Raw genomic sequence first — 27495 nt, 5'->3', positions numbered from 1 at the left:
AAGAGGAATCTTTGGGCACCAGCCTAGAAGGACTTCCCTGGGAAAGAGACAAAAAAGAGTCACCCATGGGCACAAGTACATAAAATACATCAGCCAGGCATGACCCCCTGAACAGCATCCCATGGCCATAAGTGTTTAATGGATCAAGCCTATGCACAAGTTAATAGGGGGCAACTGCTGAGCACAAGTGGGTAGGAGACACTCCCTAGGTACCGACTCACAAGCACTTCACCTGGGCACTGGTCTATAACTTACATCACTTGGGCTTAACACTATTCAGGGCATCCCATGGTCACAAATCCTTAGGGAGATCACTAAAGGGCATTCCTTGGACATAGTCTATAAAAGATGCCCAAGGGAAACAAGTGCAAAAGGGGTATCCTCTAGAGACACTTCCGCTGCATGCGTCCGTAATGGACGTCCATGGTCAGTAAGTGCAGTATAGACATCTCCTAGTGACAGTGCTTCGGGTTGAGTCCATAAAGGAACTTCTACCGAGAACTTATACATAAGACATTGCCTGGACCTGAGTGCATAGGAACGAGCCCTGGGAACAAACACAGATGGGACATTCTCTTGATGCACTCCGTTTGACATAAGTCTGTAAGGGACATGCCAGGGAACAGGTACATAAGGGGCTTCCTCCAAGACCATTCGCTGTGCAGGAGTCTATAAGAGATGTTCCCTGGGGACGAGTGCATAAGTGATGTCTTCTAGGGACAGTCCTTAGGCCTGAGCCCATAAAGGACGTACCCGGGAATGAGTATGTTAAAGACATACTCCAGGGACATTCCGTGTGTATGGTTCTTTAAGATACATCCCTGGGAACCCATACACAAGGGACAATGTGAAGGGACATTCCATGGCCATGGGTCCAAAGGGTGTCCTTGGGGAAGGGACTTCCATTGAAAAATCAAGTATATATGGGATCTCCGCTAGGCACACTCCCCCCGCAAGGGTCCTTAAGAGATCTTTCAGGGGACAGACACATAAGGGACATCATCTGGACACACTACCTCCACTTGAGTCCATAAAGGACGTACCTAGGAATGAGTACATAAGGGACAGTTTCTAAACACACTCCGGGGGCATGAGTCCGTAAAGGACATAGATAGGAAAGAGTACATAAGGGCGTAGTTAGGAGCAATTACATAAGGGACATCCTCTATACACCGTCCCTTGGCAGGAGTCGGTGAAGGATGTATCTGGGAATGAGTCCTTAAGGGACATCCTCTGTACCCATTCCAAGGGCGTGAGTCCATAAGAGACATACCTGGGAAACAGTAAACAAGCACGACCTCTGGACACACCATTGACATGAATGCCTAAAGGATGCCACCGGCCACGGGTTGATGTATAGAACCTCAGAGGAGGGACAAGCACTCACTGCACACCCCGCAGATCCTGGCGGCTCGCATGCTATACATCAGCTTGATGTAAATTTGCCATCTACGACGGATCTGTGGACTGCTGCCAACAGCAGGCGGCATAACCAATTTTTGAAGACATCTTCACGAGCTGCAGAAACAAAAGAGCATGTCCTAACAAGGATTCCCTGGAGATGTGAATAAATAGAACCGGACAGTGAAGCAGGCAGGCTGTGGGCCCCACAATGCACTGGGGGGATGCTTGCAAAGACAGCTGCCAAAAGGATGTCATGAATAGCCAAAAACAACTCTCAATTTGGTTCTTTCAATCACCAACCAAACTGAGAGTGATTCCCAAGGGTGCACGCCTGCTTCATGTCTAACTTACCAACGCTTCAAAAGTTCATGTTTTAAATCAACACACTGACAGAGAAGAGTTTGGGAAGTTTTTAATATTCAAGCCTAGTGCTGCGTACATTCCAAATGTTTAATATTTACAATATTTTCCTTACCACAGGCGGTGAAGATTCCCACTTTAACTATATCTACATGTGGCATATTTTTTCCCCCTGAAAACTGTCAATATTTTGTCCCAAGTGACGGTTGCTGCTATAAATTGATGCAACGCTTTCCCTTGAGATAAGTTTATAGCAGTTGTCTTAGTAGATGTGAAACTGGACGGGATTTTCTCTCGCACAAGACTCAAATGTGGCACCACCTTATTTTCATATGACAACCCGCGTGTGGGAAGTGTGGCCTATGGATACAAAGCATGGCTTCAGCCAGAATTAAACGAAGTTTGTGAGGAAAAACTTTGTAAGTCACACACCTCTACCTATGGAAGGATCCAAATTGTCAAGAAGTTCAGATCGGGACAAAAAACGGTGCCAAGATTGTCCCTTCAAACGAGTACATGATGTTAAGTTTACTTCCCATTTCAGAGACAAGAAACTTCTTGAAAAGAGCCAAGGTACCATCTCATCATTTGTAGTACTACAAATCGTACTACAAACTGCAGTTCGCAAACTATGTGTGGAGTTTTCTGCCCTGACTGCGGAGTCTCCAAACACATAAGTATAGACGGTGCGGGGTTGTAAAACTTCGCAGTTTGTTTGTGAATTCCAAGAAAGTAGTAAACTTTCTTCCAAGTGTGCATTTACCTCTGTGAATCAGGCCCACTGATTCCTAGTTTTCCGTTTTTTACTTTTTTTTACACACAGAGGCAGACTTTACTTTTTTTTTTACACACAAAGGCAGACAGAAAACGATCTGTGGTCCTGTCTATGTTCATGTTTAAAAACAATAAAATGTAAAGTAGGTCTTGTTTTGAGCGCGTTGAGTGGTATCCATCATGACTGTCAGGCCAACATCTGCGCGTCTTGACAGCTGAAGCAGTCAAACAAACAAAGACAGGATGAAGACGCCTCAGCGGCTGCAGCTGTCGCCCCCTGGCTGCGCTACGGAACTACTGCATGACATGCGTGCTAGAAATAGGGGTCTCCAGTCGGCAGTCGGTTTGCACCCTGTCCAAGTAGGGACCCTCACTCTAGTCAGGATAAGGGAGATACCCGCTCAGATAACCCCTGCTCACCCCCTTGGTAGCTTGGCACGAGCAGTCAGGCTTATCTCAGAAGCAATGTGTAAAGCATTTGCACATAACACACAGTAATAAGTGAAAACACTACAAAAGGACACCACACCAGTTTTAGAAAAGTAGCCAATAGTTATCTAAATAAAACAAGACCAAAACGATAAAAATCCAACATACGCTAATAAAAATATGAATTCTGCAAGATTTACTCAAAAATACAGTTCCTAGAAGTCAATAGCTCTACCTAGGGCTATCATGGCGTCGTGAGCAACAAAACCAACAGTTCAGGCCGGCGTCGCGGGCCAGCTACAGTGTTGGGTGACCTGCAAACAGTACCTTTGGAATTGCAGGTCTTCGTGTTCCTCGTGGTGAGCTCCGGAGAGCGGCTTCGCTGGCGATGCGGTGTCAGTTCTGGAATCAGTGCGGGAGTCGTTGGGCCCTTAAAGTCACACGCGTTGCAGATCGAACTCCGGTCTGATGAAGTCAGGTGCGCCGGCATTGATGGCGTCAGGGCTGCGGTGCGAAGTGGGACAATGCGACGTGCGGTGCCCACAGGTCACGGTGGAGGCAGCGGCTCGGTGACGGCATCCAGCAGCGTTGGTGAGACCAGAGATGTGGTGTGAAGCAGGGCGGTGCAACATGCGGTGTCCACAGGTCAAGGTGCATTAGCGGCTTTGTCACTGCAAAAGCGATGTAGTCTGTAGGCCCAAGCCAGCGGGACAGGACGATGCTTCATGACCCTCACGAGCGGTGTCCACAGGCCACGGTGCAGGCAGAGATACCTGATGACGACACTGGAGTCAATGGTGCTGGTGTTGTTGCAGCGGGGCTGCGGCGCGGGACGGGACGGTGCTTTGTGTACCTCACGAGTGGTGTCCACAGGCCAGGGTGCAGGCAGCGGCGCCGGTGTCAGGAGGAGCATCGTCGTCGGGGATGCCCAGGCTGCGGTGTGAGCAGGCGATGCCGGAGTGTGGGGCCCACAGGTCGCGGTGCGAGCAGCAGCTCGGTGAAGTCGTCTGATGATGGCATCAGTGAGACAAGGGTCACGGTGCGAAGTGGGCCAATGTGACTCCACGCGGCATCAGCAGGTCAGGGTGCAGGCCAGCGGCTGCATTAGAGGCGTTGCAGTGGTTTTTCTTCTTGTACAGCAAAGAACACACAGTTCCCAGAGCTGCAAGTCAAAGAAACTGAAGTCTTTGGTGTCCCTTAGACTTCCAACAGGAGGCAAGCTCTACTCTAAGCCCTTGGACAACTTTCTTAAGCAGGACACACAGCAAAGGTTCTCCCTTTGCAGTGTCTCTTCAGGCAGAAGCAGCAACTGCAGGCCAGTCCAGCAAAGCAACGCAGCAAAGGGACAGTACTCCTCCTCCAGCTCTTCAGCTCTTCTCCTTGGCAGAGGTTCCTCTTGATTCCAGAAAGACTATAAAAGTCTGGGGTTTTGGGTCTTCTTCTTTTACCCTGTTCAGCCTTTGAAGTTGGAAAAATTCAAAGCAAAGTCTCAAGTGTTTGCAAGATCCTTCCTTGTCCAGGCCAGGCTCCAGACACTCACCAGGGGGTCGGAGACTGCATTGTGTGAGGGCAGGCACAGTCCTTTCAGGTGTGAATGACAACTCCTCCCTCCCCCCTAGCTCAGATGGCTCATCAGGATATGCAGGCTACACCCCTGCATCCTTTGTGTCACTGTCTAGAGAGGTGCAAAACAGCCCAACTATCAAACTGACCAGACCCACAATCCACAAACAGGCAGACTCACAGAATGGTTTAAGCAAGAAAATGCCTACTTTCTAAAAGCGGCATTTTCAAACAGATAACTTAAAAAACAACTTCACTAAAAGATTTTTAAATCGTGAGTTCAGAGACCCTAAACTCCATATTTTTTATCTGCTTTCAAAGGGAGTCTGCGCTTTAAGGATAATTAAAGGCCGCCCCCATGTTAACCTATGAGAGAGATAGGCCTTGCACAGTGAAAACCGATATTTGGCAGTATTTCACTGTTAGGACATATAAAACACACTAGTATATGTCCTACCTTTAACATACACTGCACCCTGCCCATGGGGCTACCTAGGGCCTACCTTAGGGGTGCCTGACATGTAGTAAAAGCAAAGGTTTAGGCCTGGCAAGTGGGTACACTTGCCAAGTCAAATTGGCAGTTTACAACTGCACACCCAGACACTGCAGTGGCAGGTCTGAGCCGTGTTTACATGGCTACTAATATGGGTGGCACAACCAGTGCTGCAGGCCCACTAGTAGCATTTGATTTACAGGCTCTGGGCACCTCTAGTGCACTTTACTAGGGACTTTCCAGTAAACTGAATATGCCAATCATGGATAAAGCAATCAACAGTACAATTTACCTAGGGAGCACTTGCACTTTAGCACTGATTGGCAGTGTTAAAATGCGCAGAGACAATAAACCAGCAAAAACAGACTTAAAGAACTTTGAGGAAGAAGGCAACATTTTGGGGATAACCCTGCAAAAAGGGCCATTTCCAACACAACCCCCTCCCAGCCTAAAGCCAGTGTCGGCCAATCAATACCTTGCTGGACTTCCCTGCTCAGGGCGATAGAACTTGGACAATGCCCACTTCTGCAGGAGCTCTTGCCAGTTCTACGCCTCTCTGAACCCAGGTTGATCCCTCGGTCAACACTCTCAGGGCCCACTGAACTAACCTTGGGGGACCTCTTCTCCTCGTCTGAGAACTGCATCTGTGCAGCACCTAACCTTACCTTGCCCACAGATGCATCCCAGTAGGCAGACAGTACCACCAGGGCCAACAGTGTGACGTGGCCCATTCAACCCCTGGGGTCTGCTTTAGTTCCCCTCGCAGGGAAAACTCTGACCACAAGGATAACAACCAACACAGGCCACTGACAGCTGTCAGTGTCAAGAGCTAGGCCCCAGGCCATCCCAGGGACTCTAGTCTCTGTGGTTTTGAAAAGTGGGGGGCAGTAACCCCAGGTGACTTGCACCCTTTTTCCACTTCACCTCCCACCAGTCAAGGGGTGGTATCCTGAGACTGGCCACTCACCTTTGGGTCTGTACCCTCAGGCTGAACAGGAGACAGGGGTGGACTCTCCCTCCTCCTGTCCCTCTTGCTGAGATCCAGTACCTTCCGCCTTGGCGTGGTACCCCCAGACAACTGAACGGTGAGGGCGCCTCTGGGGGCCACCCCTCCCAGTTCCCCTGACACCTGGGGCAACTCATTCCCCAGAAGGCAGTCTATTGGCATCTGGGGACTAACTATGACCCGCCTCTGGGTCACCTCCCGACCCCACTCTAGGGATACCAAGGCCATAGGATGGAGAAAGTCCTGCCCATGTGCTGGTGTCACCCTACACACATGGCCGCTGTACTGCTCTGGGGAGACAAGCCTTTCCACCATCATGGTATGGCTAGCCCCACTGTCCCTCAGAGCAGTAACTGGGACCCCATTCACTGTCACCTGGTGAAAGTGACGACTCCTACCCTCAGCGATCACCAACTCACCCTCAGAGTCCACCTTGCAAGTAAGGGATATCATGGCATGGTCTATGACCTGCCTCTGGGGGCTACCTCTCCCTAAGGCCACATTAGCCACCTCAGTAGAGGGGCCACCAATGTGGGTTGTCTTAGAACAGACAGTGTCTCCTTTCATGTGTCCTAACTGGGAAACCTCAAAGCACCGGGTTGAAAATGGGGTGCCCTGGGCCACCACCCACCAGAACCTCCCTTCTTCCTGTCAGAAGGGACCTGGGATCCTTTTTCTCCCTCCTTATCCTGGGACCTGTCTGCATCTCCTTGACTTCCTTCTTTTTCTGGGAACCCGGCCCACCTTTGGCAGAGTCTCCCCCATAAACCTTCTTGTGGACCCGGGTACTCACCCAGCGGTCCGCCTCCATAGCAAGCTTCCTGGGGTCAGTCAGCTTACTATCAGTCAAGTGCTGGCGCAGCTCTGCAAAACACAGACTAGACAAGTGCTCCCACGCAATTAAGTTGTACAGCCCCTGAAAATCTGTCACATTACTGCCCTTCACCCAACCACTGCAAAACTAATCTACACACTCTAACCAGCTCTGGGAATCAGTTTTCTTACTCTGCTTAAACTGATCCCTGTACTTGTCAGGCGTGAGACCGTACCTCGTGAGAAGGGCCTCCTTCATGTCAGCGTAGGTGATGTTGTACCCCTTACCCAAAGCTAGCAAAGTGTCCCTACCCTCCTCTGTGAAGTGGTTCCACAATCCTGCTCCCCAATTCTTCTCAGGGACCCCATTCATGTGGATGGACACCTCATATCCCTTAAACCACCTCTGTATGTCACCTCCCTTCTTGTACTCTCTCCCTACGTTTTTAGGAATGTGCACAATTCTGTCTGACTGCACTGAGGAATTGCTGCCACCATCCTGGCTGGACCTGCTCCTCACGTCCAGCTCCTTCACTTTAAGCTCATGGTCCAAGACCATTTTCTTTTCCATTTTCAATCTCTCCAACTCAATCTGGTGCCTCCTGGCTTCTGTCCTGTCCTCCTGCTCCTCTGGAGTCAGGCCCTTATAACCACCACTGCTGCCTGACCCGGGGGGGTACCTCTCCGCCGGCAGGACATGCACCCTCAGCACATCCTCCCTATGACTTAGCTCCCCGGCCTCACCAATTGGCTCCTCAGAGTGCCCACTGGCAGCTCTGGCTGCTACCCTGGCCCTCAGCGGCTTCTGTAGCTCCTCCTTCTTGGTGAGGCCTCTGACCTGGACTTTGCTCTTGACTGAGACATGATGTCATTGGGGTTCACTTAAACTTGAGATAAAAAATAGGTCAAGAGGAAAGAAAATCAAAACCAAAATCTGTATGTGGCACGTAATGGTCTGCGATATGGTAGTAGTGTACACAAATCACTGTGGGTCAAGTGCAAATGTAAGTCCTATCCTCACCGCTGACAACCAATGTTAGGAATGGGGTCTCTAGTTGGCAGTCGGTTTGCACCCTGTCCAGGTAGGGACCCTCACTCTAGTCAGGATAAGGGAGATACCCACTCAGATAACCCCGGCTCCCCCCCTTGGTGGCTTGGCATGAGCAGTCAGGCTTATCTCTGAAGCAATGTGTAAAGCATTTGCACATAACACACAGTAATAAGTGAAAACACTGCAAAAGGACACCACACCAGTTTTAGTAAAATAGCCAATACATCTATATAAAACAAGACCAAAATAATAAAAATCCAACATACAGTAGTAAAAATATGAATTCTGCAAGATTTACTCCAAAATACAGTTCCTTGAAGTCGATAGCTCCACCTGGGGCTATCACGGCATCGTGATCAACAAAACCAACAGTTCAGGCCAGCCGCACCGTCGTTGGCCAGCTACGGTGTCCGGAAGACCTGCAAATATTACCTTTGGAATTGCAGGGCTTCGTGATCCTCGTGCTGAGCTCCGGAGAGCGGCGTCGCTGGCGATGCGGTGTCGGTTTTGTAATCGGTGCGGGAGTTGTTGGGCCCTTAAAGTCACACGCCCTGCGGATCGAACTCCGGGCTGTGGTGTGAAGCATGGCAATGCAACGTGCGGTGTCCACAGATCAAGGTGCAGGCAGCGTCGTCGTCGTCGTTGCGGAAGCGCTGTCGTTGGTAGGCCCAGGCCAGCGGTGCGGGATTGGACGGTGCTTTGTGACCCTCACGAGTGGTGTCCACAGGCCACGGTGCAGGCAGGGATACCTGGTGATGACACTGGAGTCAATGGTGCTGGCATCGGTGGGCCAGGACTGTGATGCGGGACGGAATGGTGCTTCATGCTTTTCATGAGCGGTGTCCACAGGCCATGATGCAGGCAGCGGCCCCGGTGTCAGCAGAAACGTCGTCGTTGGGGAGGCCCAGGCTGCAGTGTGAGCAGGCAATGCCGGAGTGCAAGCTCTACTCCAAGCCCTTGGAGAACTTTCTCAAGCAGGACACACAGCAAAGTTCACCCTTTACACTCTTTTCAGGCAGAAGCAGCAACTGCAGGCCTGTCCAGAAAAGCAACACAGCAAAGAGACAGTACTCCTCCTTCAGCTCTTCTCCTGGGCAGAGGTTCCTCTTGATTCCAGAAAGATTCTAAAAGTCTGGGATTTTGGGTCTTCTTCTTATACCCAGTTCTGCCTTTGAAGTTGGCAAACTTCAAAGCAAAGTCTCAAGTGTTTGCAAGATCCTTCCTTGTCCAGGCCAGACCCCAGACGCACACCAGGGGGTCGGAAACTGCATTGTGTAAGGGCAGGCACAGTCCTTCCAGGTGTGAGTGACCGCTCCTCCCCTCCCTCCTCTCCAGCACAGATAGCTAATCAAGATATGCATGCTGCACCCCAGCCCCCTTTGTGTCACTGTCTAGAGGAGAGGTGTGAACAGCCCAACTGTCAAACTGACCTAGACAGGGAATCCACAAACAGGCAGAGTCACAGAATGGTTTAAGCAAGAAAATGCCTATTTTCTTTAAAAGTGGAATTTTCAAACAGTCAACTTAAAAATCAACTTCACTGAAAGATGTATTTTTAAATTGTGAGTTTAGAGACCCTAAACTCCAGATTTGTATCTGCTCTTAAAGGGAATGTGTGCTTTAAGGATATTTAAAGGCAGCCCCCATGTTAACCTATGAGAGAGCTAGGTCTTGTACAGTGAAAACCGAATTTGGCAGTATTTCACTGTTAAGACATATAAAACATACTAGTATATGTCCTACCTTAAACATACATGCCACCCTGCACCTGGGGCTACCTTGGGCCTACCTTACGGGTGCCTGACATGTAGTAAAAGGGAAGGTTTAGGCCTGGCAAGTGGGTACTCTTGCCAAGTCGAATTGCCAGTTTAAAACTGCACACACAGACACTGCAGTGGCAGTTCTGAGCCATGTTTCCAGGGCTACACATGTGGGTGGCACAACCAGTGCTGCAGGCCCACTAGTAGCATTTGCTTTACAGGCCCTGGGCACCTCCAGTGCACTTTACTAGGGACTTACCAGTAATTCGAATATGCCAATCATGGATAAACCAATCAACAGTACAATTTACCTAGGGAGCAGTTGCACTTTAGCACTGATTGGCAGTGGTAAAGTGCACAGAGACAAAAAAACAGCAAAAACAGACCTGAAGAGCTAGGAGGAAGAAGGCAAAAAGTTTGGGGATAGCCCTGCAAAAAGGGACAATGTGTGTGCGAAAACTCTACGGGGGATGGGAGTAAGTCTGCATCTATTGGTTAAAAATGAGGAAATGCAGCAGGTGCACCTTTGCGTCTTCAAAGAGCACAAAAATACATTGATAAACCAAGATATGATGAACAAACAATTTAACAGGAGGAAATGCAGGCAGAAATGACGAACAATTAAATACCATGAAACTGACAGTCCTAATCATAGCAACATAGACCATGCACGAAGATGTGCTGTGCATTTCCTATTGGCTAAAGTATAGGAGGTTGGTTAATGCATGCTTTGGATAAGTAAATGACGAGAATGAATCCTCCTGATTGGCTTTAACAATTCCTTCAATTGGACACCCTGTAGGCTGATATCCGGGACCACCCCTTCATCTGCTGCTTCTAGAGAAAGAAAATTGGTGGCCTCCAAGGTGTCAGAGATGAGCTAAGAGAAGAAAGCAAACACTTCACTTAGCCTCATTACAAGACAGGATACAAACAAGGCAGTGGCTGTGAACTGTCTTCCAAGATGGTCCTCGCACACACACACACACACACACACACAAGGTTTTCACATCGACAACAGCATCCCCCAACATAGAAAGATAATTTTTTCGGTACCTTAGTGTAGACTCCCCAAGAGAGCTCTGTTTCGGTCACCATGACCACAATCCCAAACATCCCAAAGATCAACGCGTAGTCGCTTAACCTCTTCCTCTTTTCAAACAAGGCTCGCCGGTGACCCAGCTTGTATCCCACGTTCTGGTGTTTCTTCTGGTTGCGGGCACGCTCGGCCTCTTCCTCCTCGTCTAGACCGCTATCGGGGGCCTTTACTTGGTCACTTTTCGAGACCACTACCTCCAGGCCAGAGCTGTTGAGGGTCTGGAGGGGCTGGGTTTCGGAGTCGAGTTCATGAAGGTTCCTGCGGGAGGCGCTCAGGCTGCTGAGGGGTCTCACCACTCCTCCGTTGTACTTGCAACTGTTCATGGCTATCTCAGTGAAGGGGTTGGGCTCGCTAAACGTGCTCTTGGATCCCGCATGACTCAGCGTATGAAGTTCAGCGCTTACCTGCAAAGAGAGTGGGAAAAGTCAGTAGCACTGAGGCAGGCCTCCTATATATTTAAAAACCAGCAGGAACTCTGCCGTTTTGTCCACTTGCAAACCCCTCCTCCACCCCTATTAACCCAGGTTTTGCAAAAGTAGTCCACTGTGCCTCCTTTTAGAGAAACAAAGTGCAACAATTTCCAAGCAACACCCAGCCTCTATTTAAAAAAAATTTTAACTTAGAAATTTGACTGGTTATTTATGAATTAGCCATTTTGACATTTATTTTCACATCATACATCACTACTGGTGCAGAGAGCAGATTTCCAGCTAATTGTTTGGTGGTTCTGCTCATCCGATGTCCATTATGAGGTGTAAATCCTCCAGGGGACAGCAATGAAAGCCTCAAAAGCTTTGGTTTTAGTGCTGACAGAGGTGAGGGGATGGGGTGGGTGTTGTTGGAAGTGCATTGAAAAGTGCTTCGGGCTGTATCTTGGCACTAAGCCCCACCCCTTTGAAAGCCCTCCCCTCCCAAGACAGTGGTTTCTTGTTTATTAATCGATTCATCAACCCATCAGTGCATCCATAAGGTCATTCACACCCAACCAGCTTACCATTAATTCATGCAACCCTTGAGCTATCCTCCCACGTAGTCCTGCACCATCATCTGTCTGTCTGCACATATATGCATGCATGTGCATCAGCTGTGATTTTTCAATGTGCTCCTCCTGCATGTTTATTTGTCTCATTTGTCTGTTTTTGCCTGTAAGTGCATGGGTGCAAGCATCTAATTTGCTGAGTGTGCATAGATGAATGGGTCTCTACATGGGTATTGTTCAGAGAGTTTCGGGTGATAATTTCAGTAAAGTGTCAGATTCAAAGCACTTCTGTGCTTCAAAAGGCCTTTAAAAACCTTTTTGATTTTGATCTGTCAGCCACAGATCTACTTTACCTAATAACACAGTCTTGGTTGGGCTAACTCGACATCAAACAAAATCAGCTCTGTGATCAAAGCTGGAATTTTTGTAAATAAAGTTAGTGCGAAAAGCCGACACCAAGCCTTTTTTTTTTAGTATCTTGGAAATGTATTATTCATTTTGGAAATCACAGAAAGTTGCAGGAGTGCTTATCAGAAGTTGCGACTATTTAATTTTCCCAGGAGTAGACCCGGACCCCTCTTGTGATGTCACATGCAAAAGTCTTTCACATGTGTACATGTGCATGGATGAACCATCTGCCAGGAGGAGTAGGGATCAATTTTCCAACTGATGGCATTTAGGCCCTCAAGACCGCCGAGGCTGCGGGTGCAGGAATACCGCCAGTGCCGGCGGTATTTCTGGCTCCCTATTATGACTTTTCCGCTGGGCCAGCGGACGGTAACATTGTTACCGTCCGCTGGCCCAGCAGACAAGTCACATCAACATTGCTGCCGGCTCATAATAGAGCCGGCGGCAATGCTGATGTGCAGCGGGTGCAGTAGCACCCGTCGTGCATTTCACTGCCTGAAATTTGGGCAGTGAAATGCGCGATGGGGCTATGCCTGGGGGCCCCTGCACTGCCCATGCCAAGTGCATGGGCAGTGCAGGGGCCCCCAGGGGCCCCCCAAGTCCCCTTACCGCCAGCCTTTCCATGGCAGTGTTTACTGCCGTGGCCAGGCTGGCGGTCGGGGACTCATAATGCCCAGGGCGGCGGTGCTTGCACCGTTGCCCTGGGGATTATGACTGCCAGGTGAAAGCCCGGCGGTATAGTGGAGGGGCTGGCGGTATGGCCGTGGCTATTGCGCCATGGTCATAATAGCTGGCGGAACACCGCCAGTCTGTTGGCGGTGTTACCGCCAGCTTACCACCGGCCGCCAGGGTCATAATGAGGCCCTTAGTGTTTTAAGTGCATAGAAGACTCTGACAGTCTTCAAGCACATAGGTGCCAATGGGACATAAGAGCTATTCCAAACCACGAAACATATAATTTATTTTAATTTATATATCTGCAATTTGATTCTGGAATTTAGAAGGTCTAATAAGTAAAATCGAGGATATGGCCTTCCTAGGTTACATCAAACGTTTCCATGTGGTGATTTTCCGAGAAACCTTAGCCCTGGAAGCCATATAACTCCCAGTCTTCTCGAGTTCCCTAAACCAGCGGTTAGAAGACACTCATCGGGCCACCCAGCTATTGGTCTGGTGATATATGTAGTAGCGGAATGCAATGTTAGGGTAGAGGAGATAACTATGGATCGTTCAAATCTGCAAGCAGTAAAGTTCATAGATTATTCATTTACAGGTGCGTCTCCCCTGTTGATCATAAATGTTTGCATACATCCTTAGTGGGGAAAAAAGAGAGAAACCACTGACCGTGTCCTGGATTTTCTGACTGTCTATTCTCCAACAAACCCGGTGCCTCTTATCCTACTGCCTGGCGACTTTAACGTGAATTTGCTGCAGGAGACATCAGGGACCAAATAGTGGAGACTTTTGATCAGACCTGGCACATTCCGTTGTTCCAACCTAATTGACAGAGGAAGGATGCTAGTGGGTGACAATTTACAGGTGAGGCGGAGCACCGGGGCCTGAGAGTCTTGAATGAGCTTGTTGAACCAGATATTCCAGCGCGTCCTACTCACCACTCAGCGACCTCTAGTACGATCATTACTACACTTTAGCGTCTCTTCCCTTATTTCATAGGGTGAAGTAGGCTGGAAAGTGATCACCAACCACAGAGGATTCAGGTAAACCTACGCGTCGCCCTGCACGATATGATTCAACCAGATAGTGGCTCTCGGACCGCTAAAGAAGGCTACGGCGGATAGTAGGCTGATTGTTGAACAATAATTCAAATCTGACCATTCGCGGCGAGATACTCCCAAAGCTGAAACAATTATACGAAAAGCCATTTGGGGCTCAGCCAAAGCTGAGGGCAAGTCATGTTGGTGTAAACTACTCTCGGCCGCCAGACACAATGACGCCAAGGAGTTCTGGCGATTAGTGATCATGCTGCTGGCTTGAGGTTGTCTCCTTTGACCTCCAACATATGAGAAGCCACTTGGCCAGCTTACTTACAGGAAGTGTTCAGTGGTGTAGAATCCCTGCAGGGAGCTCGGAAGATGGAGTCCCCAAAGTTGGAGGGGATAGGAGCATTAGCTTCCATCTTAACAGGAGAAGTGGAGGAAGTAACCACTGCTAGCCATCGTGATGCAGCCCCTGGGCCCAGTCTTTTACTGCAGGCAATATTTAAACAAAGTCCCTGGTACTGGGCGAAACAATAGGTTATTTTATACAACCATGTTCTTAATAACCTACAAATCCCAGACAGCTGGTGCGGGTCTATTTTGGCCCCAATAAACAAACCAGAACAGGCCACAGAACCATCCAATTACAGGTTGATTGCATTATTGGACGGTGAAGCAAAATACTTCGTAAAATGCCTTCTGGCCAAATTGTCAGACTGGGCTGATACATTTGCTTTGGTGTTGATGAATCAAATTGGGTTTTGCAAGGGGATTGGTACATCCACTAACATACAGATGCTAGCCATGTTAATTGAGCAGGCAAAAAGACGATCTCTAAATGTACACCTATGTTACGTGGACTTTCACTCATCTTTTGATGGAGTATAGCAAAACATCCTGTGGTCCAAGCGACAAAGCTGGGGAATTGCTCCTCGCCTCTTAAATGCTATTTAATTATTGTATATGCCCCCCTTCGACAAGTGCACGGTTGGGGAAAGGCATGGTGATTTCAAAATAATTCCTACAATAAATGGCCAAAAGCGAAACTGTGTATTGGCTCCGCTCTTATGTAATCTGTATTTGCGGAGATAGTGGCGCTCCTAAATAATGTCAACTCTCACTTGCCTAGGGTGGCTTTCTTCATCGCTTCACACATGTTGTGTACGGACACTGTGGTCTTGATTAGCTACACTAAGGTGGGCCTTCAGTATTGAATTAACATAACTGCTTAGTAAGCAGAGGATCACAGACTAAGATGCTCATTTCCACTTTGGCACTCTTTTTCGAAAGACCGCCGAAGCTGCAGGCATCAAAAGACCGCCAGTGTTGGTGGTCCGAAGACCGCCATATTACAACGTTGTTCCAATTTCCATCCGATTTCGAGTGAAAATCCGACACAGTTGGCCTGGCCAATGTCGTAGTGGAGGTGGCTTCCAACGCTGGCACCACTACACCAACAAGACACTGCCTACTGTATTACGACCAGTAATACAGCGAAGAGGGGTACTGCACGGTGGTGTGGTGCTGGTGGTGGAATGCGCCTGGGCCCATCCCCTCCCGGACGGCCACCTTGCCAAAGCACATAAGTTGATCGTCTGAAAGGGGTGGTTGGGGGGTGTTGTGTGAATGTGTGTGGTGTCAAAATGCGGGGGGAAGGGGTTTCTGTGTGTGCATTTTTGAGTGCGTGTATGCTGAGGGGGGCATCAGTTTGAGTGTGTGCATTCAAGTGTATGTGTCAGTTTGAGTGCGTGCATGCAAGTGTATGTGTTTGTTTGAGTGCATGTGTGCCTGTGAATGGGTGTGTTTGTGTGCGTGTGTGTGAATAAATGGGTGTGTTCGTCTGCACGTGTGCGAGTGAATGGGTGTTTTTGTGTGCATGGGTGTATCTGAGTGTGTGTTTGGGTGCAAGTGTGTAGGGGTGTATGTTAGTGAAGGTGCGTGAATGTAGGTGTGTGGCCATGTAGGGGCGTGTCTGCCGGCGACAGGAAGTCAGCGTAACAAAAATGCTGGCGGTCTGCCGAATCATAATACCGATGGCGGTATGACGGCTACCGCCGGGCGGTATCGGCGGTGGTTTGGCTTCGGCCAAACTGCCGAAGTCGTAATATGCCGGTCTTTACTGCCGGCCTAGTAGGAATAAGACCGCGACCACGAGTCTGGCAGTCCAAGGACCACCAGACTCGAAATGAGGGCCTAAGTGTCAACCTTAACGAAACTAAACCCATGTTAATGACAAGGAGATGATCTTCGTCGCCCATATATTACATAAATGGGACTGCTTTGGAGTCTGTGAAGGATTACAAATATTTGGGTGTGATTTTTTACTCTAGGGGGCCATTTACAAAACAGTGTAGTGTAATAGTGAAAATAAATATCACCCTCTCTGCTGCTTTTTGCTCGCTAAGCAATTCTTTAAAAGGTCTGTCCTTCCAGCTACTTCTGCAAATAATGGTAGCTAAGCATGCCCCTTCTCTTACGTATGGCTTAGAGGCGCAGGTAAATTAATTGACAACGCATTGTAGGAACATATCAACGCTTATTTAAGCGTTACCTCGTCAAGCTTCAACAGCCCAAATTCACTTACAGTTTGGCCTTAGAAGGCAGAGCAGAAGAAGCCTGGGTTCTTATTTGAAATTTTGTTACAAACTGCTGAATGACCCAAGTCTCACTTTAAGTTCTATTTGCACTTGTCCAGCACTCACTGAAGAACGGAAAGAGCTGTTGAGACAGTGCTTTATTAGAAAATATGCACATATGTATAGGCAAGAAGTTATAGCCTGTGTTTCAGGGAATGATGCAATGCTCTGTGGGAATTTTTTTAAGTTTATGTGTATTGCACAGACAAAGTACGCGAAGTTTAAGTTATAAAGGGTTTGTTACCAGTGGAGCTTGTTCTTAAGTAGGCGATTGTTAGAAACTGGCAGTTACCACCCCTACTTTTTGCCTGATATTGATGCTGACTTGACTGACAGTGTGCTGGGATCCTGCTAACCAGGCCCCAGCACCAGTGTTCTTTCCCTAAAAATGTACCATTGTTTCCACAATTGGCACACCCCTGGCACACGGATATAGCCCTTGTAAAAGGTACCAGTGGTACCAAGCGCCCTGTGACCAGGGGGGGTCCCCTAAGGGCTGCAGCATGTGTTGTGTCACCCTAAGAGACCCCACACCTAACACATGCACACTGCCATTGCAGATTGTGTGTGTTGGTGGGGAGAAAAATGTCGACATGGCATCCCCCTTAGAGTGCCATGCCCACAAAACACTGCCTGTGGCATAGGTAAGTCACCCCTCTAGCAGGCCTTACAGCCCTAAGGCAGGGTGCACTATACCACAGGTGAGGGCATAGCTGCATGAGCAATATGCCCCTACAGTGTTTAAGTCCAATTTTAGACATTGTAAGTACAGTATGGCCATATTAAGTATATGGTATGGGAGTTTGTCAAAACGAACTCCACAGTTCCATAATGGCTACACTGAATACTGGGACGTTTGGTATCAAACTTAGCACAATAAACCACAACTGATGCCAGTGTGGGATTTATTTAAGAAAAGCACACAGAGGGCATCTTAGAGATGCCCCCTATATGTTACTCAATCCTCTAGTGTAGGACTGACTGGTCTGTGCCAGCCTGCCACTAGCAGATGAGTTTCTGACCCCATGGGGTGAGGGCCTTCGTGCCCTCTGAGGCCAGAAGCAAAGCCTGCACTGGGTGGATGTGCTTCACACCTCCCCCCTGCAGGAACTGTAACACCTGGTGGTGAGCGTCAAAGGCTCAGGCCTCGGGTTACAGTGCCCCAGGGCACTCCAGCTAGTTAAGATGCCCACCCACCAGACAACCCCCCACTTTGGGCGGCCAGTTCAGCAGTAAACTTCCGAAAAACAAGGAGGAGTGACCACTTCAGCTGGGACCACCCCTAAGGTGTCCAGAGCTGAAGTGACCCCCTCCCTGCAGAATCCTCCATTTTGGTTTGGAGGACAGGGACCAATAGGGATAGGAATGTGCCCCCCTCCCTAAAGGGAGTGGACACAAGGAAGGTGTAGCCACCCTCAGGGACAGTAGCCATTGGCTACTGCCCTCTGACCCCTGTAACACCCCTAAATCTTGTATTTAAGGGCTTCCCTGAACCCAGCTCACCAGATTCTTGGTGACCTACAAGAGGAAAAAGGACTGCTAAGCTGAAAACCCCTGCAGATAAGAAGGAAGACGACAACTGCTTTGGCCCCAGCCCTACCGTCCTGTCTCCTGCTTCAAAGAACCTGCAAAAAGAACAGTGACGCGTCCAGCAGGCCCTGCGACCTCTGACAACTCCAGAGGACTGCCCGGTACACAAAAGGACCAAGAACTCCAGAGGACAGCAGCTCTGTCCAAAAGAAACCTACAACTAAGGATTCCCACCTCAATCCAGATGCGTGAATCCTGACCCCTGTGCACCCGACACCCACGGCCCGTGTCCAGGTGGTCCACCCAGCAAGAAAGGGTCCCCAGGCAATTGGGAGAAAGAGCCCACCCTGGGTTGACCCCTCCAAACCTCCACGACGATGCCTGGAGATGGAATCCAGAGGACCCCGCTTACCACAAGCTCCGGACAAAGATATCCGACACCTAAAGGACACACTGCACCCGCAGCCCCCAGGCCTTGGAGAACCTGACCCCCAGAGCAGCATCGACCAGCAGGTGGCCCTCCTCCCTGTCCAACTGGTGGTTTGCCCGAGAAGCCCCCTTGGACCTCGTCTGCAGCCTCAGAGTGACCCCAGGGGTCCCCTCATAGAATTGCATTGAAAACCCGATGCCCTGTTTGCACTCTGCACCCGGCTGCCCTAGTGTCACTGAGGGTGTGTGTTTGGTGCCTACCTAGGGCCCCTCCAGTGCTCCATTAAACTACCCTGGTCTGCCCTCTGAGTCGCGGGTACTTACCTGCTGGCTGACCGGATTCCGAGTACCCCCCTGTCTCCATGGGAGCCCACGTTAATTTTGTTGCCTCTTTGACCTCTGCACCCGACCGGCCCCGTGTTGGTGGTGGTGGGTGTTTGGGATTAACTTGAACCCCCAACAACGGACTACCTAAAACCCAGAGATAGGAACTGTAAGTTGAATACTTACCTGTAAAACTGTACAAACTTTTCTTCCCCCAGGAACAGTTGAAAATTGCAGTGTCCACATTTAAAATAGCTTTTTGCCCTTTTAAAGAAAACTGTATACATTGTTGATTCCATTCAAAGTCTTGATTATATAAATGCAAATAACTTTTCATTTTATGTACTTACCTGCAAACTGAATCTTGTGGTTCTAGAAATAAATTAACAAAATATATTTTTCTATATAAAATCCTATTGGTCTGGAGTTAAGTCATTGAGTGTGTGTTTCTTCTATTGCTTGTGTGTGTACAACAAATGCTTAACACTACCCTCTGATAAGCCGAACTGCTCGACCACCCTACTACAAATAGGGCATTAATATTATCTATTGTTGCCCGTGTCAATCCTCTGGGGACCCCTGGACTCTGTGCACACTGTCTCTCACTTTGATGTAGTATACAGAGCCAGCTTCCTACAGTGATGTATAAAGAAAGCACATTTGTTAATGTTTAGTTTATGCGAGTAGTAAAACTAAATCTCGAAGTACCGTCTCATTTTGCCAGGGTTAGGGGCTTAAATAATTTTGAAGTTTCATCTTTTACACTGAATAGTTTTTTAATCCTAAATTAGTACTTAGCAGAATTTCTTCTTTTCTTGCTAATTTTTGAGTAATGGGCATTAGGTACATTTGGTAGGCCAATATATATATTTGGTATCTTTAAGATATGGAAGTGAGCTAAGTACTAAGCACTTTATCGAGAGTCCTCTTGATTTTGTATAAAAATCTAATTTAGTTTTTATGACACTCACCTCTGCTATATAACTATGTGGGATTTTGACATTTTAAAATAGATCATAGGATGTTGTTATGTGATTCATGACTTGTGTCAGCATCTCACCACTAAAGTTTAGATATCTGGATTGCAGTTAAAGTGAGTTGTAAGTGTGTGTTCTAAGGGATGTCATTGGTAGTCTTATGAACTATGATGGTATTCATCGAATTATATTTTATTTTTGGATTTTATCTTATTATTATTGTAAATTTCAATTAACTGAAAAATAAAGTATTACTTCACTTTACCATATCTTCAAATATATCCTAAACCGCACATTATACTGTACTTTAAAACATTTTACAGTTTTTTTTCTCCTTGAGAAAAATATTCCCCTTGAAGAAGGCAACGTTTTCAGCGGGAATAGGCTGTGAAAAGAAATATGTAACTAAACTGGTAACTAGCCACAATTACATATATTTATGGATGTTTAGAAGATTCTGAGGCAGGCACATTCTGGAACGCCTACCCCCCAGTAAACTTTCTACCACTGTAAAACCATCCATGGATTCACACTCACAAAAATGCCATTTAGCCCCTAATTTCAATTTGGGTGCGAAAGTTACTCTAAGAATCCTAAAAGCAAAAAGACATTGTGAAGAACTGAAATATGTACATAAATAACCTTGTCAAACTAAGAAGGGACCAATAAATGATGTGTGTACAATTTTTTTTTTTTAGGGGTGAGGAAGCTTGGAGTAGTCCTGCCAATTTGAACAACATTGACCCCTAGCAAATTTCACGGGTAGGAACTTGATAAAGCTTTTCCCAGCACTTTGTAAAATGAAGTTGCAATAAAAAAAACACGAAACACCAGAGAAACATTTTAGTTAAATTAAAATTGAAATACTGTCAAGCCCGCTCAGATAAAGCTATCAGAGACGATCAGCGCACATTACAGGAAGGAAGGCTTGTAAAGCACATGGCGTATTGAACAGTAGGTGAAATATGGCTGCGGGCCAAAGTGGCGCGCCTCTTAGAATCATTTAGCTAATTTCACATTCAGGGACTTATGTCAGACACATGCGTCAAGGTGCGGCGATCCTTAACCGGTATACGCACAACAGGATTGGTCCTTGTGCCAACATGATAAAATTATTAGGTATGTCTGCTTCAGAAAGAACATTGGCTTTTCTGGCCAACTGCTTGGCGGTTCCAAGACTGATGTCCTACCAAGTAAAGATCAAAAAGCAGGTTTAGATACCGAACACACAGTATAAGTTAATTATATTACATAATATTAATTTGTTGTAACTCTATAGATTATCTATTGATGATTTTTAATATGTATTTACAAATTATTATGCGGTATACATTTTTGTATATGTCTCCATAATAATTTTCAATAAAAATATTTGAACACGAAATACAAAACAGATGAGTATTTTTTGATGACTTATATAAAGATTTCAGATAGAGCTTTTCGGTCATTGTGCATTTTAGATTCTTTGGGCTACCAAGGGCCACAGTCAAGGAGTGGTAGTGAGTTCTATGACATCATCAGAACATTAAGGTCATTGATGACTTTACGGTGAGGATAAGCAACAAGCAAACAGGTGCCTTTGGATATGAGTGCGAAGGATAAAGAGGGGTACATTCAGCTCTACACTGGCGAACATCTGCCTGAACCAGTGTCCAAACCTGCAAAGGTGGTACTCGGACCCACACCTAATGGACACGGAGGTCATGTGGCTGCCTTGTGCCGCTGGCCCGGTTACTAGAGCCCCAACTTCTCAAAACTCTTCAGGTAGACCCTAAATCATTTTAAAATGTCATAGCCCCAATATAACCTTAATATTTACAATCTGTAATTTAGCACACAGACCTTTGTTAATCTGTAAACAACACATTTTGCAGCAACCTATCTTATACAGTGTGTAACTATATATATTTTTTTTAATTGCACAGCCTGTCATTCTGTATGTAACACATTTTCAAACCTCTGACTTGCCTATTTACAGTGCTTTCTGTCAGAGGATGGCCCTCATGGGACTACATATGTATATGACGTTTTCCTAGTGCACCAAACAGGATTCAAGACTGAGACCTCAGTTATACGCGCCCAGAAATCTAAAGTCTGAAATTATAGATTTGCCAACTGAACTTTGCAACCAAAACAATGATTTCCACAAATTAGTTCAACTTGCAGTCAGGTTTCTCAATTAAGTTGCGTGGGTTACATTTTAATTTCAGGTATCTGTGGGTTAGCGACCAAAAAAAGAGATCCAGAATATTTTGGTCTTGTTAGCTACTTCTCTGATCCCCTCCTCGCATGCACTGATCCTGCCACTTTGGACTCGACCACAACTCCTATATCTTTGTATGCACCCCCACAATGTTCTCAGCTTCCACTTGCACTCCTGACGGTACAAGCTGAACTGACTGCAGAAACACAGGCCATACACAGAAAAGCACAAAAAAGTTACACTAGCAAAAATGTTTCCTTTTTTTTGTCTGATTGTGGACTTTGGTTCAACTGTCCTTTCAGCTTCTTCTATGAGCAGAGCAACCCTGTTTATAAAACAAGCTGAACTGACTACAGAAGCAAAGCCCAGGATCGCAAAACGATGTTAGTTGGCTAGCAGAAATAATAAAAAAACACAATCTGGGCAGCTTTATTTCTGTGCTGCAATAATTCATTTTACCATGGGACCCCTGAGAAGGGACTTCGGGCAACAAAGGAAGGTCTGCCAGCCTGCTAATGGCCCGTAGGGCAGACTTTGAGTCCAACAGGATTAAATATACCTGCAAAAACTAGTGTTGAAGGACTACAAACACACCTTGAAATCAAACTTACCTTCATCTACCCTAGTCATGGAATGATAAAAGGAGCTGGTTTTTAGCAGGGTTTTGGTGTGTTTCTGTACACCACCAACTTCCCAAAGTTGGGAACATGTAGGATGAACAGTCTCACTGAGAGTGTCTGCATAAAAAACTCTAAACTTTACTTGTTCGCAGTCAGTTGACCCATAAAAAGATTTTATGAGAAAAATCTATTGCAAACTATTTTTTGCGAGAGACTGACTACGAGTAAAAAAGTTGCCGTTTTGGAAAGCTTTAAAGTTTGTTACCTTTGGAGAACTGTGCAGGCAAAGTTACAATTTTGTGTGTCTGGAATGATAACCGACAAGAGACAGACAAGGGGGATTTAGGCCTCAGCATTACCCATCCATTGGGGTTTCAAGCTTGAGGCGCTGCCTGTAGGAAGTACCCTGCGTGCAAAACTCACCCCTCTGCGTACCCTACACCTCAGCCCTAGCCCAACACTCAAGCAATGTAAAATCTCATCTCAGCCTCACCGCGCCACACGTCTCGCTACACATGTCGCTATTCCCCCGCGTCCCCCCATTTATGATGGGTGACAGTCATGAGCCAAGAAGCCATCTTTGAAGAAGCCAAGAGTTCTGGCCAACTTAGTATTTTTTTTGGTTAACACACTCATCTCTTGTCAAGACCTGAGACATTTGATGGGTCTGTAAGCCAAGTCAGGTGGTCACCCTTAAAGGTCAAGTACAACCCAGACAGATACCGCACAACACTTCAGGCCACACCAGTGGTAGGAATGTTCCTTATGAACAATGCAGCTCAGCACAATAAAACATAACAACAATATACATCATATTCGAGGTTGCTAAGGAAGTTTCAAAACGAAATGTGCATTCCAATACTGCAGGCAACAAACATATATATTTTAAGATCTCTTTTAAAGATTGCTTTTAGATAACTGTTGTGGAAACACCCCATTGTGGACCAGCATAAAACTTACAGAGCAATAAAAACCTCAATGGTTGCACTCAAAATAGTAAAGGCACCCACCCACAGCCTTCAACTGTGGCTTTCAAGTGAAGCACAACTCAGCAGTGGTCCCAGTGCATTCTGGTCAATGTAGTTAATCTATTGAAAGTTACTGCTCTCCCAAAGAAGCAAAGCTTGAACACATTTAGGGCCATATGTACGAACACTTTTTCCCCTAGACACAGAATGGGTGAAAACCTTTGCTACATCTGGCCCTTAGTTTCTTCCAATATTTCCTTTTCTTAGACTTGAGTTATTGGTTAGGTCCTTATTTGTCATTCGTGTGTCCCGTTCACAGATAATCATTTAATATGCAACACATAACCGAAGAGCACGCTAGGAAAATGGCCACATCAGTGAATGTTTTTCAGATTTCAAATTTTTATGTCAACCACCTGGTGGCCACATTTAAGTGGCAGAACGTTTTTTTCCCCTTTTATCTTTGTGGTAAATGCTTAGAAAAAAAGTAAATAAAAAATAACCATTTGGAGCAACCATGTAAAGGCCAGGCTTTCTGGCTTTGCAAATGCTTGTTTCCTTGTTGTTACTCCTTCATACACCACCCCGGCTGGTCCATTGCTTCACGCAACTTGGATGTTTTAATTCTTTCCCCTGTTGCTCCCTCGCCTGCGTCATATTGTTTCTCTCGTTCATGTCTCCATCTTCTCCTCCACTGCTCTCCCAGGCCTTTACAAATAAAAAAAATGTTTTTTCCAACTTTTGGACGACCCCAAAGCTGTCAATTGCTCCCCGACTGGTAGGTTTCTACAAAGCGCTCTCATGTGTGTTTTAATTGATATTTTTTTATGTACAGCTCCAAATGTCTTCTGCTACCTTCCAAGAGGTAAACAGAAAATGAACAGACTGGACGCCGCGCCATGTCCTGTGCACGTGCATGCTCCTGCTGACATCATCACGCTCGCGCATCTAATGTGTCCCGTGCACGTCATCACTCCCTTCTTCCATTCTTTTGTACAGTGAGATGGGCTGGCAAAGCCAGGGGGTCTACAAGGCAAGACCTGTTGGATTTGCCAATGCTTGTTTTGTTAACCTGGGAGGATAAACTTCAGAGGGCAGAGAAGGTCTGGAGCCAGCACAGACACTTGTTACTCTGGCCAGGTCAGAGGCCCCCAGGGGGGGCTCTGAAACGCGTCATACGTCGAGTCCTGCATGTGGCAGCACATGCGCTGTATGCAGGCAAGCGCTTCGGCGCCCCGCGCCAGGGCAGTAAGCGCTACATAAACACAGTGCAATAGGAAAAACAAGAGTGCAATGCAATAGGGTAGAATAGAAAAGGTGGGACAAGGAAACCAATCACCCAGTGAAAGGAGGGAAGAGAGGGCAAAGCAAGAATGAGCGAGGAAAGAGGAGGTGCCTGAGAAGAGCGATCCAAGGAAGCTGATGAGAAGCAACAGAGAGGAAACGGGGCACAGATGGGGTGTGAAGGAATGCGGGGGGGTAGCATGAAAGAGGGGGCGCGAGGAGGCAGGTGGGGGGAGTACAGACCCAGCACCCCCCGCCCCCTCCCCAGTCCGTGCCACCTCACTGCCCTCGGGCCCTGCCCACCGATGCAGCGCCCAGGACGTGCCCGCAGCGCTCTTCACCTGCAGCAGAGCACACGCAGTGCCAGGGGGGGCGCCCTCGGGGGCACGGGGGGTCCGGGGCGGGGGTGGCGGCCGCCGCTTCTACTGCAGCTCCCTCGACCCTCTGCTGCGCCTGTGCTCGGTCCCGGGGTCGGCCCAAGGTTGGGGGGCCCTCGGTGGTCGGGCGGGGTGGGGGCTGCGGCTCCTCGCCAGCCCCCGGGGGTGCTCCGGCGCCAGGCACTGCTGCAGACCTGGCTACAGATCTGTGTCTTACAGCCGCAGCGGGAGGTGGTCTGGGGGGGCGGGGTACCCGAGGGGTGGGGGTTGTGGGGGGCTCACAAGTCATACGGGCTGCCAGGGCCCCAGCCCACCCCAGCCGAGGGTGTTCTGTGGCGAGCCCGGCCTCGGGGCTGCGGGGAGGGCAGGAGGCCTCCCCTGAACCCCATTATTTGTGAGGTGCAAGCCCAGACTTCGCAAGGTGGCACTTGTGTCTGAAGTACGGCGGTGTGAACCGTCCGTACCTGGGCAGCTGAGGGCCAGGACTGGACCTTCCCAGCAGCTCTCTGCTTGTAACAGGCCAGTACTGCACCTCTGAGCGGAGAAGCTGTACCTTTAACGACAGTACTGGCGCTTCTCAGCGGGGCTACTGTACCTTTACTAGAGTGTGCTGGCGCTTCTCAGCGGGGCTTCTGTACCTTTAATGGACAGTACTGGCTCTTCTCAGCTGGGCTTCTGTACCTTTAACGGACAGTACTGGCACTTCTCAGCTGGGCTTCTGTACCTTTAACGGACAGTACTGGCACTTCTCAGCTGGGCTTCTGTACCTTTAATGGACAGTACTAGCACTTCTCAGCTGGGCTTCTGTACGTTTAATAGAGTGTACTAGGACTTGTTGGCTGGGCTTCTGTAGCTTTACTGTACTGGCATTTCTCAGCTGGGCTGTTGGACCTTTAATGGGCAGTACTGGCACTTTTCAACTGGACTTCTGTACCTTTAGTGAACTGTACTGGCACTTCTCAGCTGGGCTGCTGTACCCTTAATGGGTTGTACTAGCACTCCTCAGCTTGGCGTCTGTACCTTATAATAGCAAGTACTGACCCTTCTCAGCTGGGCTTCTGTACCTTTAATGGGCTGTACTGACACTTCTCAGTTGGGCTGCTGTACCTTTCATGAACAGCACTGGCACTTCCCAGCTGAGCTTCTGTACCTTTAAAAGACAGTACTGGCACTTCTCAGCTGCACTTCTGTACCTTTAATGGGCTGTACTGGCACTTCTCAGCAGGGCTTCTGTACCTTTAATGGGCTGTACTGGCACTTCTCACTTGGCCTTCTGTACCTTTAGTAGAGTGTACTGGCACTTCTCAGCTGGGCTTCTGTACCTTTAATGGGCGGTACTGACACTTCTCAGCTGGGCTTCTGTACCTTTACTAGAGTGTACTGGCGCTTCTCAGCTGGGTCTCTGTACCTTTAATGGACCATTCTGGCACTTCTCAGCTGGGCTTCTGTACCTTTAACGGACAGTACTGGCACTTCTCAGCTGGGCTTCTGTACCTTTACTAGAGTGTACTGGCGCTTCTCAGCGGGGCTACTGTACCTTTACTAGAGTGTGCTGGCGCTTCTCTGCGGGGCTTCTGTACCTTTAATGGACAGTACTGGCACTTCTCAGCTGGGCTTCTGTACCTTTAGTAGAGTGTACTGGCTCTTCTCAGCTGGGCTTCTGTACCTTTAACAGACAGTACTTGCACTTCTCAGCTGGGCTTCTGTACCTTTACTAGAGTGTGCTGGCACTTCTCAACGGGGCTACTGTACCTTTACTAGAGTGTGCTGGCGCTTCTCAGCGGGGCTTCTGTACCTTTAATGGACAGTACTGGCACTTCTCAGCGGGGCTACTGTACCTTTAGTAGAGTGTACTGGCGCTTCTCAGCGGGGCTACTGTACCTTTACTAGAGTGTGCTGGCGCTTCTCAGCAGGGCTTCTGTACCTTTAATGGACAGTACTGGCTCTTCTCAGCTGGGCTTCTGTACCTTTAACGGACAGTACTTGCACTTCTCAGCTGGGCTTCTGTACCTTTAATGGACAGTACTGGCACTTCTCAGCTGGGCTTCTGTACCTTTAATAGAGTGTACTAGCACTTGTTGGCTGGGCTTCTGTAGCTTTACTGTACTGGCATTTCTCAGCTGGGCTGTTGGACCTTTAATGGGCAGTACTGGCACTTTTCAACTGGACTTCTGTACCTTTAGTGAACTGTACTGGCACTTCTCAGCTGGGCTGCTGTACCTTTAATGGGTTGTACTAGCACTCCTCAGCTTGGCGTCTGCACCTTATAATAGCAAGTACTGGCCCTTCT

General features: G+C 47.9%; 1 protein-coding gene across 2 annotated transcripts in view; it reads right to left on the bottom strand.

Moving 5' to 3' along the window:
• Window positions 1–27495, bottom strand: part of KCNN1 (potassium calcium-activated channel subfamily N member 1) — a 214374-nt gene that overhangs the window by 135516 nt on the left and 51363 nt on the right. Inside the window, exons 1-2 of one of the 2 annotated variants that reach the window (XM_069217047.1) lie at window positions 25170–25306; window positions 10710–11156 (exon numbers count right to left, since the gene is read on the bottom strand). In XM_069217047.1, coding sequence (XP_069073148.1) covers window positions 10710–11075 — 366 coding nt within the window. In that variant the 5' untranslated portion in view covers window positions 11076–11156; window positions 25170–25306. Of the gene's footprint in view, window positions 1–10709; window positions 11157–25169; window positions 25307–27495 lie in introns of those variants that run through there. The other variant, XM_069217046.1, reaches the window with a different exon arrangement.

The sequence above is a fragment of the Pleurodeles waltl genome, chromosome 12 (assembly GCF_031143425.1).
Source record: "Pleurodeles waltl isolate 20211129_DDA chromosome 12, aPleWal1.hap1.20221129, whole genome shotgun sequence".
Lineage (NCBI taxonomy): Eukaryota > Metazoa > Chordata > Amphibia > Caudata > Salamandridae > Pleurodeles > Pleurodeles waltl.
Note: the sequence above shows the minus strand (reverse complement) of the source record. Positions and strands in the feature narration are given on the sequence as shown.